We start from the raw sequence: 20,094 nt of genomic DNA, 5'->3' as shown, positions 1-20,094 counted from the left end.
CATTCCAGCAACTTAATTTAATAACAGAATTCACAGGACCAAAGCAGAAATGTTATGGCTGCTTACACAGCTAAAATAAATAGTTTTTAAATAATACTTTGTTAATTTTAAATAAATGTACCTCAAACTATTATGAGGCACAGCTTTCCTTTTAATATCAGAGAGAAAATCCTATTTATTCAACAGAACACTGTAATAAGCTCATAGCAGGATAACTACGGGATGATTTAATGTCATCTGAATGAAGACTTTGTTGTTTCATATGTTTGTTAATATTATCATTATCTTGATGTATATACTTTAATTAAGACAGTTTATTCACTATTACAACTATTTGAATCCTTAGCTGGTCACATCACTACTTACTCATGCCACTGCATGTCCTGGCTGAAAATACCTCGCTATTAAGGCAGGTGACATTTACTATATTGCCAAAAGTAATCACTCATCTGCCTTTACACGCATATTCAATTTCATTTCAATTGAATTCAGTTTTATTTATATATCCCCAAATCATATGTACATAGTAGTACATATGAACTTGTGTGATCCATAGGGTTTCATATGATGTCAGGTCACACTTTGCAGCTGTGAACTCTGCTGTGAAGGCTTTCCACGAGGTTGAGGAAAGGTCACACACGGCAAAATGCTGTCAGACATGTGCAGTTCTTCCGGCTCACACTGTCATACCAGACAGAGAAGAGATCAGGTATTCCACTGCTTCAGAGATCGATAGAGGTGCTTTACACCAGTGCATCTGACACTTTGTGTTGTGCTTGGTGCTCGCCTCTGTCAGTGCGCCCCAGGGTGGCTGTGGCTACATTGTAGCTTGCCATCACCAGTGTGTGAATGTGTGTGTGAATGGGTGGATGATTGCGTATAGTGTAAAGCGCTTTGGGGTCCTTAGGACCAAGTAAAGCACTATACAAATACAGACCATTTTACCATGTAAGGTTTGGATAAAGCTGCTTGGCCATGGAAGCATATTAGGTGAAGCTCGCTACATACTTGAGCCAACCTGAAGATCACAAGAGGTTTGGAGGTCTGTAATAACTGAATCTTTGCCCTGTCAAATCTAAAAATAGACTTCAATAAAAATGTACCAAAGTAAAGCGATCTCTCTCCTTTCAGCTCAGACAGCACTGTCATAAAGTTCCTTGCATGTTCATTAATATGTGCACCTAGCATTTACATTACTACCATCTTGTGGCCACAGTTGGCTATTGTCGCTGAAAGCTGCTTTTAATTAAGTGCCATAGGAAAGTGCTATTGTCTCTGACAGGGTGTCCATCTGGAGCTGGACAAGTTATATTTTTAATTTACTTTATGAAAAATGAAGAAGTACACCAGCACTTTGGAGCTCATGAACTGATTTTTTTCAGCAATACCTGGTCCTCAACACAAACAGACATTTAGCACAAACCTGTGATTTACAGAATATAGAATCTATAGAATCTCAGATATCTATTATCAAGTATATTAGAGGTAATATTTTACTGTTCTCAAGCCAGGAAGGTGGACAGATAGCACAAAGAGTATGTTTTAGTCTGATCAATTTAGTCTTTAGTCCTGTCTTCCAATGCTCACTCCCAACCCATGAAATTGCCACCCCTCCTTGAGCCCGGTGCTCCTGGAGGTTTCTCCCTGTTAAAAGGGAGAACTGTTGCCAAGTGCTTGCTTACAGGGCATTGTCCCTCTATTATCGTAGAGGCTTTACCTTAGAATATAAAGCTGTTGTTGTGACTTGGTGCTATATAATTAAAATTGAACTGAATTGAAATAGTTTCCCTGTCATCGTCTTGATGCATTCTCAATCATTCAGGTAAGTAAATCTCCAAAAGTTGATTCTGTTCATCTGGACGTAGCGTTTTCAGTGGGAGAAACGTTTCGTCACTCATCCAGGTGACTTTTTCAGTCTCAGCTGACTGCAGGTTTCCCCAATCTTATAAACAGTACATTTGCATATTATTTAGATTATTATTTAAATTTAACATGACAGCTAACTATGTTTTACAGTTGCCTCTACTGAAGACTTTAAAGGGTTTCAGGCAAAGTTACACTAACTCTAGTTTTAGCCTCAGACCATCCTGACTGGCTAACAAATGCTAATGTTAGCCTGTGATTTAGGCTGCTAACATAAAAACTTTTAGCTAGCTGACCAGCATAGACTAATTTGATAGTTAACAGCAGGGGCGATTGAATCAAAGCACCCCCAAAGATGTCTTACTTTTTTGACAATATTTGCTGTTTGTGTGACACACTACTAAAAATATAAAAAGCATACAGAACTTTGTTGTTACAGCTCGTTTTTCCCCTGCTCTGGCTCTAGCACCCTTTCTGCCAGAGCGATGGTGGCTGTGACGCAGCGGAGCGGAGGGGTAAGTGCCTGGCTTAAAACAGGACATATTAGCTGCATTTAACCCTAAGTTACTTTTTATATAGTTAGGTAGGAGTCAGGCCATGTTTCTTTTTAGCTGAAAAACATTACACCAGGTAACCTGCAGTGTTGAAAACGTGTTTTCCAATGATGTTTGCTACCCTATAATCCGTCCTGCTCTGTAGTAAAATCAGCGACATTTGACCGTCCTGTTGCTCCCATTGAAAATTTATACAGCTTATTTAAAATCTAAAACTTATAATTGAATGCAGCCTACTGTTGTTACCACTGTCCTGTTTGAAATGGATACTAACTAGCTAACTGACTGAATGCCCATTAACCTTATAACTCCTGTTGTGTGTGTGTGTGTGTGTGTGTGTGTGTGTGTGTGTACAGAGACAGCCAAGTTCATAATGGATATAAGGAAGTTTTTTCAAAAAAAGGAGCCACATTCAGGTACAAGTGTAAAATCAAATGATCCGTTAATCAAGAATAATGTTGGATCAGTGTTTTAATGTTTATATCTTTTATTAGATGTTCATGTGGTTTGGTTATTTGCCTTTCGGTTGAAAGTACACTGAGAGAGGACTTTTTATTAGTGATCTTAATAGTTTTTTTTATATAATAATGTAATTTTTGCATCTAATTGAATACAATCTATTTGTGTATGATTGTCAGTCCAAAGAGAAGAAAGAGGGGAACGTGAAGAGAAAGTACAAGGCCAGGAAGAACCAGGTAAGAAAACAGACAGGGAACAGTGACGGGCACAACAGAAACTGTTAAACTGACAAAGAGAAAAAACCTGATTTTACTCACACAATCTGGAAGTTGTGTCCTCCCTAGGCAAGGCAAGGCAAGTTTATTTGTATAGCACAATTCAACAACAAGGTGATTCAAAGCGCTTTACAGAGACATTAGAAACAAAAACAAATAAAAAGCATGATTTAAAATTGATTAAAACAAGCAAACAAACTAACTAACTAATTAACAAACAAACAAACAAAACAGTATATAAAATCAAAACAGATAAAATCAGAACAGTAGATAAAATCAGTAGTTAAAATGTTAGTTTTGAAATTTAAGCTTAAAAGTGTGGATTTGGTGCTTTATTCAAATGCAGCTGAGAACAGGTGAGTCTTCAACCTGGATTTAAATAAACTGAGTGTTTCAGCTGATCTGAGGCTTTCTGGGAGTTTGTTCCAGATATAAGGAGCATAAAAGCTGAATGCAGCTTCTCCGTGTCTGGTTCTGACTCTGGGAACTGATAAAAGACCAGATCCAGATGACCTGAGGGATCTGGAAGGTTCATACTGGGTCAGGAGGTCACTGATGTATTTTGGTTCTATATTAAAGCTGCTGTACAGAATCTGCAAAACAAACTGGGTTGAAACATTTTTGACCCTCTTTAACAACATTCCGACATAACATTGTAATGGATTGGGGAGATTAAAATTAATGATATATTTTTATGTGGTTCAGCCAAAACTCTACTAAAACCTCAGCCAGTAATAGGTAGGCCAACTTTTGGACCGTCCAGTTGTCTGTATGACTGCCGCAATACGTACATCACATTTGCACACTATCAGAAAGAGCCAAACAGTCCTGGTGGAGTGAGGAGCTGCAAAGAGAAGCAGATGCTCTGTTTATATTCTAAAAATGTTTTAAGCTTGTTTCAAAGATTCTGTACAGCAGCTTTAAATGTTTTCCAAAAGCACACATACACTTCTCCAAAAGTCGATTCTGTTCATCTGGACGTAGTGTTTTGTGGGAGAAACGTTTCGTCACCCATCCAAGTGACTTCTTCAGTCTCAGCTGACTGCAGGTTTCCCCAACCTTATAAACAGTACATTAGCATAATGACTGAAACCAGCCCACTGACGGAATAATGGGCTGGGAGGTCAGTTCCTTAATCTTAATCACACATACAGTGTTTCTCAAACGTTTTACAGTGTGTACCACCTGATAAAAAAGTCAAGCTCTCTCAAGTACCAAAGCATGAAATCTTACAACACAAAATTAGTATCTGCAGTAAAGATTTTTTCATACATTGTATACATTCTACCACAGGCAAAGTTGCCTCCATTTTTATAGGTTTTTATTAATATTTTGTAATAATGTATTTGTAAGAATTTATTCTGTTTCGGGAGTGTTTTTTATGTATCTGTATTATATTATACAAACACATTAAAAGTTAATCTCTGTCCAAAAAATGCACTCAGTTTACTTCTTACTCACTATGAGCATCATTCATTATTCTCCCGCAGTAATTAAGGTTAGGATATGTATTTTTTTTTTATTCCAATCCATTCTTCTTTTGCAGCATTTAAATAACCTTTATCAGATTTGATGGTTTTGTTGTAGACTTTTCAAAAAAGTGTTTTGCTTTTCTTTCACAAATGTGGGATTCAATTGTGTTAAAATGTACAAAACAGTGATGTCATGTTTTGTGACGAGGACCCAGGCACAGAGAGACTTGATGAATTTAAGAATCTTATGATTTAATAAAGAAATTTGCAGACTTGCACAGAGAGGGTAAAACTGTGATGACTGATAAAGGAGACGAAGACAACAGACGATGAGGACAGGGAGGATGCAGGGACCGAAAGAGACAGGGAAGAAGTCTCATTGTGACGAGTAAAGTGTATCTTGGCTGGCTGGGCAGCTCTCTGGGTGCTCAGCACCCCCAAAGCTCTGATCCTAGAATCGCCCCTGGTTAACAAACTATAGTGGTGATATTATTGAAAGTTTAGTTTCACCTCAGCACATTTATCATTATGTCCATTTTGTAGCACATAAAATGTTTAGTTAATATTTGTAGACAGACACATTTTTCCTGTAAACACATTTTTACTCCAACTTCTCTTGAAAATGTAATTTTTGTAATGCTGAGTAGATCATTTCAAGTATGTGGGAAATTTTTGTGACCCCATTGAGCTAATTGTAGTTAAATTATAACTATATGTTGACTAAAGTATAATATAGGCGCAGTGCTGGTCTGCAGGGGTGTTATATGCCATGTGGGGATGCTGCTGACATATTGTAAATTGTTATGTCTATATCAAGCTAATAATAAGCAGGGACATTTGTGTCTTTCTTAAAAAATTCTGATCCTTAGAGATTATTTGAAAAGTGGATCAACAGCTATCACTAAATGAAACACTCTAAACCTGCAATGGAAAAATATCCCTTATTTCACCTGTGATCACACACTTGCACGTGCAGAGCCAACAAAAGGAAACACTTTACTGAGTGAAAAAGGAAGATATAAGATGCTGATGGTGCAGTGCAGCTGGTCTCAGGAGAGGATCAAAAAGCCTGATCACCTTGTCTACAAAAACAAGGTGAGTTTAATGTTGTGATTGATTTAGTTTGTGAAGGTTTGCGTGTTACTTTAATTATAAACTGCTTATATTGCAACGGAATGCTGTTATGTGTTTGCAACTCTACATTTATTTTAGGAAAATTAATAATGATAATCCACAGCAGATCTAAACAAAACCAAAACTCTGTTCTTTCTTGCTGGCTTTCAGTGGTAGGTGTACAAGTTCAGTTTATTTCAAGTCATTTTCCACCTAATACTAAACTTTGTATTTTTATTCCTTTTTTTAATCTTAAATGTAAACAATAGCAACAAAAAATGAACATCTTAAAACTTCTTTTCTTTTCTTTTTTTCCTCAGAATAAATTGATCTTTAAAGCTCAGATGGAATTTAATGGACTACCACGCTACATTCAGGACTTTATCACACAGGTAAATGAAGGTATCACTAGAAAGTGTGCACACAATTTCTCACTTCATGCTTGCTCTTCACCAACCTCCGGTGTCATTTTGTAGTCACTTGTCTTATTATTGTCTAATTTGTTGCGATTTAGGGTTTGTGAGCACAAGCAGAGGTTTTTGCTTGGGAAGTAACTGTGCCCTCTTTTTGAGAGAACATGTAATGGCTGTGAAATATGTCAAACTTTTCTCCTCTACTTTAACAGCTAAGAGCATTTTGAACACAGGGGACAAAAGGTGTGGATTGAGGATTTTGAACTATGGCATTTAAGTGTTGTCAATGCTGAGGGTTCATGGACACAAATCCTTATTCACTTAGCTGCTGTTGACAGTTTAAAAGTCTTCATCAGAACAAGCAATATAAAATAAAATAAAAGAATATTTAGCATTAAATGTACCAATGTTGTTGTGTACTACTTGTGCACAGATCATTTTAAGAAGTTTTAATTTACAAGCAAATGGTGTATAATGGTGTAATTGTATAGAAATGTATGGTTAAGGATATAAAAACGTACATTTAATGGGTTAAAGTTAAAAGAAGTGACTGTAAATAGTAATAGAAACAGAATTTTCAGTTTTTCTATTCACAGAAAAAATCCATTAATGACACAGAAAATATATTGTGACTAAGAATAAGACGATTTTTCCGTTGTACCATTTACAGGAAAGTCTTTCAACTTCCGTTAAAAAAAACAAAACACATTACTGTTTTTGTACAGAATTCTTTTTTACAGTGTAAAGCAACATCCGACAGCTGTTTCCTTCAATAACTGATGGACTTTTTGCATATTGTAATAGAAATATTCAATACACTCAAAACTGAAAACAAGCGTTAACCTTTCTGAGCATGATTTTGTCTCTCTGCTTACAATTTGGTTACTAAGGGAATAAGTACCCTGACATGTACTGTGGGCTCAGTCGGGGCCCAACATAAACTATCTGCCCCAGAGTCCCTGAGAAAAGCCTTTTTCCTGTTTTACTGTGTCCCTCAACGTGTAAACAAAGTCTACAAACTAAAGTTTGAATTATCGAGCTACTGTGTGATTCAGCAGTGAACTAAGGCTACGCTCACACTGCAGGCGAAAGCGCTTCAAATCCGACTTTTTTGACCCTATGTGACCCATATCCGATCAGTATCCGACAGTGTGAACGGCACAAATCCGATGTTTTCAAATCCGATCTGGGTCACTTTCGTATGTGGTAATGAATCCGATACATATCCGATGTTTTAGAAAGCGACTGCTGTTTGAACGGTCATGTCGCATTAAATCTGTCTTTTACGTCACTGACACAAGACAGACGCCAATTATCAGCGCCAGAGAAGACATCGCGAACGCTTCCTGGCCATCCTGTGTAGATGTCAGTGAAACTGTTGGGAAGACAACGTTGGAGAAACGTGAACATTTTTATTTGTACTGTATAATCTGCAGATTCTGACAGAAATCTGCAGCTATCCTTTGAAGCACCACTCCTCTAAAACGGCAATAAGGATCATTATTAGGTTATCTACATTATTATGTAAATAACAAAATAACTTAAAGCAAAAATTGGGAAACGTAAAGTCCGAAGTCTTTATATTAAGGGCCATCAGTCAAACAATATTGTTTGCTCTGGGTCTAAACAGAGCGCGTTGTGTGTGACATCTTCTTTTGCGCATGCGGGCCGCTTTGAGCGTTCACACTAGAGCGCGTTTGCTGGTCGCATTTTATTTGTAGTGTGAACAAGCAGACAAAAAAGTCCGATTTGATCAAAAAATCGGAATTGAGCATTAAGACCTGCAGTGTGAACGTAGCCTAAGTAATTCACATCGTGTAAAAAAAAAAAAAAAAAACAAGTATCGAATTAAAATTTAAATGAAAACTGCAATGGTATTATCAGAAAAATGTACTTTAAAATATATCTGCAGTATTTAAATAAACCTGTAGGCAGTAACTGCCTTCATACAGCACATTCTTGTTACATTTTAATCAAACTTTGGGGTGAATTCATCTCAACAATGCATCATATTGTATTAATTCATAACACGAATGCCTGTAAAACTTGAATCTGCAGAGCAACTTGTTTCTACAGTTTTTTTTATTTCCTTCTGCAGTACAGGTCAGCTTAATCAGGTTTTAAATCAGAAAAGTCATTATTTTAATGTTGTAACTGGCTAAGCTGATGCAAAATTAAAACCCGTCAGTCAGCAAATGTATTTTTTAAAAATCAAATTCCAAGTCCTCATGTACCTTGTTAGTGTTGTTGAATTGCAGATTCTTGTATATACATATATATGATATTTACATTTTTTTGGTAAACAACTGAAACCTGTTCATTATATTATATATAACTGTAATTGTGAAACAGTGCATTATCTTTTTAAACTGTTTGTTACAAAGTAAGAACAATTGCTGTTATATAAATGCAGCAAAGTAATGAGAGTTAACAAAGTTTGAGGTTAGCATCGTTTGAAGTATTAATTAGTTTGTTAGTTTTTTTGTATTTCTCAGTTTGGTTTGAATTATTTTACAAATATAACACTTAAATATAACACTTTTATGAATGTGTGCCACAGGATCCCGGAGAGAAGAAGTTGTCATTCTTCTGAGCGACCCCCTCAACCCGTCTGTCTCTAAAATGGACCTCAGGGACGAAAACAATCATATTTCAGAGACAATGCAGTCAGAAGAAGCGCCTTCCACTCCTGAAGTTGGCATTCTGGGGCAAACATCCTACCCTCTGGGACACCTGCTCCCCCTCAGCCAGCATCAGATCCTCAGACTGGAGGATTCTTTAGCAACATCCTCCCAGAACCAGCTCCTCCTGTGACTCAGCAGCTGGTTCCACTCATGGTCTCAGCACCAGCTCACCTCTACAGTCAGCCAGGGACAGCTGAGACACCCAGAGGTAGTGACAGGTCTCATTGAAGTTTTATTGATAAAGATGTTTAAAAGTGTTGGACTCATCACTCTGCTCTCAGCTTCCTTGTATTTCACCTTTGTATAAATGTGGTGTGAAGCTTTGCTGAACAGTAAACTTAGTCGCTGCCAGTGAAACATAATTCCAAAGAATAACGCAGGAGATCAAAGTCCAGCTATGTATGAATGTAGTTTTATGCACATCTTCTCCTCCCACTGATCACTTCCTACACCGAGTGGATAGATCATAGCATTCCAGCTTTTCTCATCATCTGTTGTGTGTTTTGTGTGTTTCAAGCGTAATGTGCTCGGGATTCCAGAAAACATGATCCAGTACCTGCATCCTGCTGGAGAACTGTACGTAAAACACACAAACACACCAGTGTACACAGCTGCTGAACATTTGTATCTTCATAAACTCTGCTATCTCGTATCCGTCTCTGCATCTGTGTAGGCACGGTGTTCCAGTCTGGGATTTTGTCCCTCCTGCTCCCCCATCCAACACCTCCACTCCAAAGTAAGTTTCTGTGGTGCTTTGTGTCAGTTATCTCCAGATATCAGTCTTTTTTCTGCAGATGTTTGCTTGCATTACTGTAATCAACTTCCTTTAATGGTGCCTCCTTACATTCAGTTTCACAGCTTTACTCATGTTTTTAAACTACTTTGCTCACAGCTGTACACAATGCTAACATGTGCACTGACTCTGTGTTTTATTCCTGTAGAAAAAGGAAATGTGAAGCCCAACAGGATGCGGACCGGCTGTACATAAAGAAGCCACCAAACGCCTTCATGCTTTACCTGAAGGAGCAGAGGCCAAAGGTGATGGTGGAACTGAATATAACTGCCAGTGCAGCCATAAATGCAGCTGTGGCAAAGAGGGTAAGTGTGTAACTCTGCATATATTTATGCATCTGTTAATGCTTTATGCTCATGTTTGTGCATGTGTGCCAGCTGCCCTGTAGTAACAGTGTAGCTGAGTATTTATCTATGCTGACAGTGGGTTCTCATGATTGTCTGTCTTCAGTGGAGGTCTCTCTCAAAAGAACAACAAGCTAAATATTTTGATCAGGCTGAAAGCGAGAGATGCCGTCACGCCACAGAGCATCCAGACTGGTCCACCAAAGAAAACTACGTATGTCCAAAGTGCTAACATGCAGTTCATACATGTGCCCATCACTGCACTGAATTATGAAACAACCAGTGCACAGAGTTTGGATCAACTGATGAAAATTCTCATATTTTTGTTTTTAGGGCAAAAAGAGGAAGAGAACACGAAATCGCACCTCGAGCACAGGTGAGAGGAGATTTCTGGGAATTACGACGTTTTTTCATGTGAAATGTGATGAAAAGAAGACGGAAATCTGTTAACAAAAGAAGACTTACTGTGTTTTTGTTTGTGTTTGTTTGTGCAGCATCTGAACCTAAACAGGAAGATCAACAGGCCAAGAGGCTTTGTGTGACGCCAGCTCAGACACAGCCATCTTCTTCCTATTCAGTTGCGAAGGAGCCTCTTGAGCAGCCACAGAGACAGCCAGCTGTTACCAACCTTCCTGATCAGCAGTCAGCGTGTGTGCAGCTGCAGAACACACAGACAGCAGCTGATGCGCCTGTGTGTCAAGTAAATCCGGTCCTCCCAGCTTCTCATATGGATTTCAATTCAATTGAAACAAAAGGCGCTTCATAGGTACAGAGAAAAACCCAACAATCATATGACCCCCTATGAGCAAGCACTTTGGCGACAGTGGGAAGGAAAAACTCCCTTTTAACAGGAAGAAACCTCCGGCAGAACCAGGCTCAGGGAGGGGCGGCCATCTGCTGCGACCGGTTGGGGTGCCTCATCTGCATCACTGGTCTCCTCTGCTGCACCCGTTCAGCTCCAGAAAGAGGCCACTTTTGTCAGTGACACTGATGAAGCACTGCTGTCAGTGGTGGAACAGCTTGACTCCATCCCAGCAGCCCTCCTCTCCACTCACTGGTCCTCAGTTAAATCAGACCAACCCTGCTTCTCCTGTATATACTTCTCTATCCACATTATGTGCCTCCCCTGACACATTCTTTAAAAACCAAAAAGAGCCTATTGGTTTCACTGACAGGATGACATGTGGTCAATCCTCCCTGTCACTCCACAGCCTGATACACTCTCCTGTTCTAATACTCCTAAATATAGTCCGAACAGCCCTGCTTCTCTGGAGAACTCCTCTCCATCTAAATTGCTGGACTCCTCTGTTGAACCCACTGAATGCCAACCAACGCCTCCCTTCTTCAGCCAAACTGTAAAAAATATGATGTCGCTACTTAACGACCTCCAACCTGGGCCCTTTGCACAGCCTCTACAGCCCTCCTCTCCTCAAGCAGACTGGTCCTCACCAGAATCAGATCAGTCCTGCACCCCCCAAACCACGGCTACCTTCATACACTCTATTGAAGAAGGTCTTAGCTCACTGCTTAATTAGCTTGACGTTCCACCCTTTTCTGCAGAGCCTCAACAGCCCTGCAGCTCTCATACAACAAAAACCCTTCCTCTACCATTTCAGTCTTTCCTCTGTTTCACAACTGCTTGCCAGAGATCTCTCCACAGGCGTGTGTTTGTGTGTATGTGTGCACGTGTGTACTGATAGTCCTTGTTTTGGTGCCTGATCAAAAAGTCAGCTCTTGCGTCTGCTTTTGGGTCAACCTCTCATATGAACCCTCTGGGTTTGTCACATATAAACCCTTTTAAATGGAACAGATAAGGCTGCCATTCCCTGGTGGTATGTGGTCTCACACACTGAGGCAAGGAGAGACCTTTGGTACTTTATGCTAGGGAAATGGCCTCCAAAATCCAGTGGCAGTGTATCTGTTTATGTAAAGCTTTATACCTGGCTGTCAGCAAAGCAGACAAACATCCTGAATCTGTTTAATGAAACTATGTGGCACATCACAGGACACAGAGACTTCACAGGGCTGCTGCATTCCATTTGTAAAAGAGCACTGGAAAGAGAAAACACACCTACACTTGCCATTCATAGGCACACACACACCCCTTGTAGATTAAGCCCTCACAGTTTTGATCATTGCCACCATAGTTGAAAGCAAACCTTTAACTGAGCTGCCCTCTCAAGAGGCAAGAGAGAATGAATGTTGCACCATAACAACAGAGAGCGAGGCAGCTTTAACAGGGGATGGGAGCATGTCCTGACCTGCATGTTTATGCAAGAAACCACTGTTGTAACACCGGTGCTGACCAGGACATGCTGGACCAGAACAGGACAAAAGGGCTCGAGAGGTATAAAAGCAGGTAGCAGCTCCAAATACATGATGTACATCTTGCACTGGGGGCCAACCCCTCTCATCGATGTGCAACCACATAGAGTTCCCCAGCCACTTAGTGGCATACATCACAAGACTGATCCTGAAAGCCTCGTTTGTGTCATGTTTTCTTCACGGCTCACGCTTGTTCTCTGTTTTTTGTTTTTGTTTTGCTCTCTTATCAACAAGCTTAATTTTAAAGTGTTATCAAAACAAAAATAGAAACAGACAGGCCTTCTATGTTACTCTGATTTTAAACAACCTGTTATTGTTATTAAAGTGATTGGACTTTCCAAAGTATGACAACAGATCCAAGAGGAGGTGAAGCACCCTAGCTTGTCCTAGGACCATCTGAGTAGGAATACACTGAACAATTCGTATAAAGGTTTGTGTAATAACACCAAAAATATGTTGTTATCACCAGCTTTTATTGATATTGAGTGATAGTGATTTTAGGTTATATCACTAGTCTTGTTTCAGTAGATGATGAGGTTACATGTTTGACATTAACACTTGTGTCTTTCCTTTTAATTCTTTCAGTTCTCATTTGCAACCTTGAGATACACAACTTTTATTTTATTTTATTTTATTTTATTTTTTTTGCTTAAGCTCAAATATTTCACATTCTCCAGTTGAACTGAGTAATCACTTATGATCCAAAAGAGAGAGAGCTTTGTCTTAGGTCTATTAAAATTGATCAACCATGAGTGAGCGCTCACCCAGAGTCGTCAGAGTCACTGCTGGCAGATTCTGGACAGTTCTGGAGCTTTTTCATCCAGATGAGCTGGAGCTCCTTGCTTGATGCTGTAAATACATACTGACTGCCATCCTCCAGTCTGAGAGAGAGAAAGCACAACACAAGTACAGAAAAATAAGTCTTCCTAAGAATGTTTTGCATAAGAAAATACGGCATATAATGATGTAAAGAAATGCATAATTGAGACCAAAGTATGGCACGGGCAGAATTTATTTGAAAGATCAGTGGTGAGCCACAAATTTTCAAAATTATAATATAGTTTCACAGTGCTAAGAAACAAATACCGTATTTTTCAGACCATAAGGCGCACTGTCAATGATCTGGTCTGCTTTTATACATAAGGCGCAATAAGTGAAACAAAGCAGTCAGATAAGTCAAACTTTACTCATTTCATTCTTCTTGCTTCCTCCACTTCCGTACCATTGATTCATTAACATTGAATTCTCTCACAGCTGCTCTGTTCCCATGTTGTTGCAGTATATTAATGACTAACCTCATAGTGTGGATGGATTATCTCAGTTCTCCTGACTGAAGTTTGAGGTTTCCGTTTACAGCATCCTGCCATGCAACTGCATTTGTCTCTAACCATCAGGAACCCTCACCTTAACTTTTATCGAGTGGAAAAAAGTTAGCGTTCATCCTCCAGCTTCACTGTGTTTATGTTATGCTAACATAGCTGTGTCACTACCGATCATGTAGCACATCATTATATACCAGCTAGTCCAACTTCAGTAACCCTACAAAAGTCACTGCTGTTTAGTATTCTGTATTCATTTATGTTGGAAGGGATCCTCGAGGCTCCTGATTACGGTAGCCGCAATGCTTTAACAATCAACCATCAACTTCATACATATGGCGCACCAGATTATAAGCTGCACTGTCGATTTTTGAGAAAATTAAAGGATTTTAAGTGCGCCTTTAGTCCAAAAAATATAGTAGCCAATTTTAAGTGTAAATATGAAGTTTCAGAATGTCCTATACATCAGACAGTCATACAGCATAGAGAAGCTGTGATTTCTAACTTTAGCAACAACATTAAAGTCAACTTTCCAATGCTCCAATGTTGTGTTGTGCTTGTGTTTACACTGTTCATGAAGCGTGCAGCTCTTACATTAGTCTGAAAGTGTTCTCCTTGCTTCTGTAGTAGCGATTCTCCCTGCAAACTGCTCCAACTACGTTGATAGGAGGCCACCTAGATGTCCTCTGTGAAAGCACAACAGAGTTAAACAGTGTAACCTCACTGAGATTATTAGTGAACGTGCAGAGGCAGATGGAGAACACTGTGGTTATAATCCTTCCTGTAGAAAAATAAGCTGCAATATTTTCCTTTTCGTAACACACTGAGTATGCATTAGACACGACCTACGCTCAACTGCGAGTAATTATTCTGTGTCTGAAGAACACAAAAACAGCAGCCTTGGCAGCAAGTTCCTTTGAATTTTGGAATATTTTGAGTTTGACTCCAACAGACATTTCATTTCATTGCATAAACATAATTGTTTGAAAGCAACTTGAAGTTAAGGAAGTTGAATTTAATATATGAAAATGTTTCCAATAAAGATGATCATGCTAAAAACACTTTGAAAGAAAAAATAAAAATCTCCAGATTTGGATAAAAGTCAAAAACCCTTGTTCAAGTTACCAAAATATTTTGAAAACCTTTAAAGTTAGCTTCTGCATTGATTATGGTGGCGTCTATTCAGAGCATGAAGAGATTTTCAAATTCTAAATGTGTCATGGTCCTGGGTCGTGCGACCCAGTGTTTTGTGTTTAGTCTATTTTGATGTTTATTGATTGTTTAGGTTCTTTAAGGTAGTCCAGTCCTTTTGTAGTTATGTTACCCTTGTATCAAGCCTCCCTTGCCCTTTGTGTGTTTATGTCTGTGTGTCTTGTATTGTCAAGTTCATGCTGTCGCGTCTGTCACCTCCCCCTGTACTACGTCTCCCCGGTTCATGTCCCATGTTTCCTGTTTTACTTTGAAGGCCTGCATTCACTGTCAGTGTATTCAGTTTCACTCCTCCTGTCCTGTCGTTAAGTTCATGTATATCAGCTGCGTTCCAATGTGTGGCCACTTCCCCTGATCATCCCTCATGTGTATTTAGTCTCTGTGTTTCTTACAGTCTGTGTCGCGTCGTCTGTGTTCCCACCCTCCATGTTTCCATGCCCGGTCTGTTGTATTCTAAGTCATAGCCTTACCTTAGTTCATTCCCAGTTTAGGTTTCTGTTTAGTTATTGCTTTTGTGCTGCCCTTATTCTTGTTTGTTTCTCTTGCGTTACCAGCCACAATAAAAGGCTCGCTTTTGTTTAAAGTTTACTCCCGTGTCACTCGTGTCTGCACCTGAGTCCTCCACGCACTCTCCACACGGTCTGTCACAGCGGACCGTGACAAAATGAGGACTGAATTAGAAAAAAAGAGAATCATGACTGCCATCTCTATTAATCTCTATTAATGGAAGCCCTTATTTGCTTCATTGTTGAATACGTTAGAAAAAGAAATGTGTGAATTTATTATTTTTTTTATTTTTTTTAATGTTTTCTTTAAACAAATAAATGCTGTTTTTTGTTGAGTTTCTTTTTCCCATCATTTCTCAGGATACACTCACACATTCATCTTAAAAGAAAGAAAGATCCTCAGTTTGATTTTGGAAGAAGATACAAACCCAGCCTCAGGGGAGCCTAGGTAAATGGGATCACTGTGTCAAGGACACATGATACCATCAAACATGTCCATCTGCTATGGTGCTAAACGCACTCAGGACAGGACTTAATTGTTTTTACCCAAACTGCTGTCATGTCATGTAGGCAGTGCTGTCAGTGATGCAGTGGCTTTTTAATGTTCTCTACCTGTGCAGCAGCTGCTGTGTCTTTAAACAGGCTGAGAGTCTCTCCCTGCAGAACAGCAAAGACCTCCTCCCAGTGCTCCAGACCCTGCAACAAAAGAGGAGCCTCAGCCAATGCTTCAACAGTGGGCACAACAAACAGGCTGCCATAACCCAAAAAGGTTCTCGGGAATAAAAGGAAATAAAAGGAGCACCACTGGTGTCTCTCAAACCACCGGTGCTAATGGAAGGGTAGAGTGGCAAAAAGAAAACTGGCATAAATCATCCAGGTACTCAAAGTAGGTTTCAAAAAGTAATAAAAGACCTTCATTTTACTGGCTAATGGCATTAAAAATACACCACTGTGTATCAGCTTCTGCCGTCTTTAGGGTGTGGATGTACGAGGAAAACAACAGAGCAATTCACTCTGCTTATCTCCTCTCACTTTAAGTGGGCAACACTATAATGTTACATTATTTTCTTTAGCCTTTAGAAACAATCCTGAGTACAGCATCTTCCTCCGTTAAGCAGCTACTCAGTACAGCAACAAAATCACAACTGGATACCTTATAAAGAGCATGATTTCATACTGTGTTAGCAACCACCAAGACATAAAAATTGGAAAATCCAACTGGGAAGCCGAATAGCTCCTTTTCCATCAGGTTGTCCATCCAGTTTGATAGAGATGTGTAAATAAAATTAAAAATGTATCAAACAAAGAAGCACGTTGAGTTCATGCCCAATATGAAATTTCGTTTTTAGATATCTTTATAAAGATCATATCATCAGTTACAGATGTGTAACATGTCTCTCACCTTGTTTCCTCCTTGTTTCAGCTTAATCTCCAACACGCCCTCCATTCTGATTGGCTCCCCAGGTGTGACCTGGCAGTAAGTATGACAGGTGTGAGAACATGTGGTTGATGATGCTTATTAATTTAATGAATAAGACAGTTTATACCTCAGGTTCGGGTTGCCCCTCTGCTAGATCTAAAGACTTTTGTTGAGGTCTAGGAGAGGGGGGAATAAGGTCAACCATGAGTTAACTTACTTTTTAATGTTTTTTGTATAATTATGTGTGTGCAATTTCTTTAGCGCAGCATACTGATCCCATGGATGATTAATATATATTTTCTTGCTATGAGCTGAAACCACTGCAGTAACATTTTTTTTTTTTAAGTTGAGGAATCAGCCAGTCGATGTCAAAGCAGCAGGAAACGGGGCATGCTCACGTCTTATCCTCCTTTGTGATTGGTGCAGCCGTCGGGGCGTTGGGTGGTGTAATGTGATCAGCAGCAGGTGGAGCAGGAGAGCCAGGCACATCGGGCTGCCTTGATGTTGGTGATTTAGGGCGAATACATCTTTCTTTCACAGGTGGAGGTGGTGGCGGTTCAGTGGGGGCAACAAGTCGTCTGATTGCTGAAGGTGAGTTTGGTGGAGTGGTGGGTTTCTCTGGAAGGTTCGGAGAATCAGAGCGGCAGCCAAACGCCTGCTCTGAAAAGGAAATTCTGGGCTTTGGAGCCACAGGTGGTTTGGACCTAGGCCGAGTCTCTTTTAGTGAATGGGACTGAGGAGGCGGTTGTGAAGAGGAATCCGCTGATTCTCCAAGGGGAGTGTTAGAATTTAGGTGTGAATTTTTGATTTGCCTTCTCCCGGCGTTAACTGTCGGGCTGGGACTGGACTCATCGGACTCATCAGAGCTGTCAGCCGATTCTGCTTTTTTAATAATCTTTGAATCTGATCCAGGTCCTAGTGGTGGGCTGAGAAGAGGGCTAGGAGAACTAGAGACAGCTTCTGCTTTCTTCTCCAGCACGGATGGTCTGATTGTTCTGTCTGTCTGCCTGCCATGAACGTCTCTAGAGGAGATCCGTGGGGTCTTTAGTTCTGATGGTTTACTTCTCAGGGAGGAAACTCTAGCTGGAGGCTGTCTGTACTGGAGGTCCTTCTCCTCATTTCCATGAAGACCCAGCCTGTTTTCCCTCTGCAATAAAAAAGAAAGTGTTTTTAACAGGGTTCATGCACTACAAAGATCTAAATAAATGGTTTTAAGACATTTTTAAGATCTCAGTACCTAATAAAGAAAGAGAAAACCAGTGTTTGGGGAAAAAGCCTTTGATTTAGTCTATGAAACTCTATTCTTTCCTGTTGTTAATGTTACCTGTGTTTTCTTTTTCTGAAGTGCAATGAAACGGTCACTCTGGGCCTGGATCATGGCCTCCAAGTCCTCCTGCCTCTTAAGGAGCTCCATAACGTCAGACACAGAATCCTGGAGGAACCACAGAAGATGTTCTGGTTAAGAGACGTTTTAATGCCACGAGTTCTGAGTGACGTCTTGGGGACTCCATCCTCTGAAATCTTCCTTCAAAAATAATTTCAGTTTATTTCAAACAGGTGTATTGAGTCTATTATTATAACAGGTATAACATGGCCTTCCTTCAGGGGTAAAATAAAAACGCATCCATATTGAACGATGGACAACAAGGAGCAAATCATTTTATGTTAGATATCTTTTTTCCTCCTACCTCTGCATTTATCTGCATTACTAACACACTACAGGCAAAAATATACCCTGATACAGGGCAACAATTTCCATGAATCGCTACAAAAGAGTTGAAAAGTGAAAAGTGTGCTTGACCCATAGAGACATCTGTCCATTTCACTTTTCTGTCCAATTCTCAGCATTCGCATACCCCGTATTCCTCAGCCATCAGAGTGCTTTCATAGGAGCTCAGCCAGCGCTCAGCCTGCTCCAGCTCTCTCTGCAGAAGGACAATCTCCAGATCCTCCTGATACAGCAGCCTGGTTTCCTCCCAAACCTTCTCCACCCGCATCTCCAGCTCCTCTAGTTCACAGATACGCTGCTCCACCTGAGAGGAGGAATATACAGTGGGATATCAGCCATTCGGAGTCATTTCTATTGTTGTTGATGTTTGATGTGCCAAACTACCTTCTCAGACATGAAGTTTCCGTCCTCAATCAGACGACTTCCTTTCTGTTTGACGGCCTGTGATTTGATTAGTTGTCTGTCAATCTGGACGCGATACTCATCATGCTTTTTAATGAGCTGTTCCAGGTCACTTCCCTCACCACTCTGAGGCTCCCCTCTCACCAGAGACAGCATCTCCTTCAGCCACGCCCTGGAACACAAGACAATGTGCAATCTTTAAAATACTGCTTCTTTGAAAGAGAAAGCTGGTAATCTGCTGGTAGGAACAAAGAGGTTGTTATTTTCATTTGTGCTTATATCTGGCAGAGTAGCTTTCTGGCACCTGCACACTCTTCTGTGCACATACATGGAAAGTGGAGTTGGGCACATGACCCCAGAACAGAGCGGGTGACAACAACTGACAACTGATATGAAACTGATGTCGTCAAACATCACATGAAAGGAAGACCTGGGGTGTAAAGCCGCTTGCAGATAAAAATTCTAAAGCAGTTTAATCCAATGTCAATGAGCTTTACCAACTGGACTCCACAGTGTAGTGATTTACACATTTGGCTAACACATGAAAGGTCCCTGGTTTGAGACCAGGCTGAAACACAAATACTTTGGGGGTTTGTATAGAAAAATAAAGCTAAACTTAATAATTACTTAATACTATTTGTAGTGTTTTTGAATTTTGGGTAGTGTGTGAATAATTTTTTTTCCATTGACAGAACCTACATGAGTTCAGTCCACTGGGAAAGGTATTTCTGCACATCTTCTGCCTGGCCCAGTCTGGCCCGTCGTAGGGAGGCCTTGTCCTGGATACTGGTCCAGCAGTCCTCTAGGTCATCCAGCCGCTGAGTCACAGAGGACCTGGCCTGAGGCTGGGATTTGCTCAGTGTGCGACCTACTTCTCTACTCCTGGTTACTTCCTCAGAGATTCGAACCAGGTCCCTCTGATGGAAAAGACAGACAACGAGGCAGGAACATTCATTCAGCTGTCATGCATCCACCACTTAGCTTTGATGCAGTGTTTGGTGGACATTTCCTACCTCCAATGCTTCATGTTGACTCATCAGAGTCTGGATGGAATGCAGGTCGTGGCCCAGGTCCTCTGAGTCCAGTACTGCTTCCTTCTCAGCCATCCAGCCCTTCAGTTCTTCCACATCGTGGTTAAACTGATGAATCTCCCTTGCTGCCTGCAGATTCTGAAGGACACAGGACAGACCATCATTCTCACAACCTCTAACCCA

The 20,094-nt window shown here is 40.2% G+C and overlaps 2 protein-coding genes across 2 annotated transcripts in view; one reads left to right on the top strand and one right to left on the bottom strand.

Moving 5' to 3' along the window:
* sptbn5 (spectrin, beta, non-erythrocytic 5) overlaps positions 1 to 20,094 on the bottom strand; it is a 70,332-nt gene that overhangs the window by 8,127 nt on the left and 42,111 nt on the right. The window contains exons 69-79 of the mRNA XM_086274842.1: positions 19,894 to 20,049; positions 19,580 to 19,797; positions 18,863 to 19,052; positions 18,606 to 18,782; positions 18,074 to 18,181; positions 17,148 to 17,896; positions 16,877 to 16,925; positions 16,732 to 16,800; positions 15,942 to 16,025; positions 14,209 to 14,300; positions 13,060 to 13,176 (exon numbers count right to left, since the gene is read on the bottom strand). Coding sequence (XP_086130968.1) covers positions 13,060 to 13,176; positions 14,209 to 14,300; positions 15,942 to 16,025; positions 16,732 to 16,800; positions 16,877 to 16,925; positions 17,148 to 17,896; positions 18,074 to 18,181; positions 18,606 to 18,782; positions 18,863 to 19,052; positions 19,580 to 19,797; positions 19,894 to 20,049 — 2,009 coding nt within the window. The remainder of the gene's footprint in view (positions 1 to 13,059; positions 13,177 to 14,208; positions 14,301 to 15,941; positions 16,026 to 16,731; positions 16,801 to 16,876; positions 16,926 to 17,147; positions 17,897 to 18,073; positions 18,182 to 18,605; positions 18,783 to 18,862; positions 19,053 to 19,579; positions 19,798 to 19,893; positions 20,050 to 20,094) is intronic.
* LOC147306353 (transcription factor 7-like 1) lies at positions 9,363 to 11,019 on the top strand. Its single transcript, XM_086274843.1, has 6 exons — positions 9,363 to 9,409; positions 9,507 to 9,569; positions 9,775 to 9,931; positions 10,077 to 10,184; positions 10,304 to 10,346; positions 10,465 to 11,019. Exons 1-6 carry the CDS (start codon positions 9,378 to 9,380, stop codon positions 10,734 to 10,736), a joined length of 675 nt encoding a protein of 224 aa, XP_086130969.1. The 5' UTR covers positions 9,363 to 9,377; the 3' UTR covers positions 10,737 to 11,019.

This window comes from Aulonocara sp. 'chitande type north' Nkhata Bay, linkage group LG19 (genome assembly GCF_057382095.1).
Source record: "Aulonocara sp. 'chitande type north' Nkhata Bay isolate Kocher_YH1m ecotype deep benthic linkage group LG19, A_spYH_male_GT1.1, whole genome shotgun sequence".
NCBI lineage: Eukaryota > Metazoa > Chordata > Actinopteri > Cichliformes > Cichlidae > Aulonocara > Aulonocara sp. 'chitande type north' Nkhata Bay.
The sequence above is the reverse complement of the archived record's forward strand: the minus strand, read 5'-3'. Positions and strand labels throughout refer to the sequence as shown.

What these genes read in the sequence shown, in the direction of transcription:
- LOC147306353 (XM_086274843.1), top strand. Translation starts at nt 9,378, where the DNA reads ATGATCCAGTACCTGCATCCTGCTGGAGAACT. An exon ending in CTGCATCCTGCTGGAGAACT is followed by an intron (nt 9,410 to 9,506) that starts GTACGTAAAACA and finishes GCATCTGTGTAG; the next exon opens with GCACGGTGTTCCAGTCTGGG. An exon ending in TCCAACACCTCCACTCCAAA is followed by an intron (nt 9,570 to 9,774) that starts GTAAGTTTCTGT and finishes TTATTCCTGTAG; the next exon opens with AAAAAGGAAATGTGAAGCCC.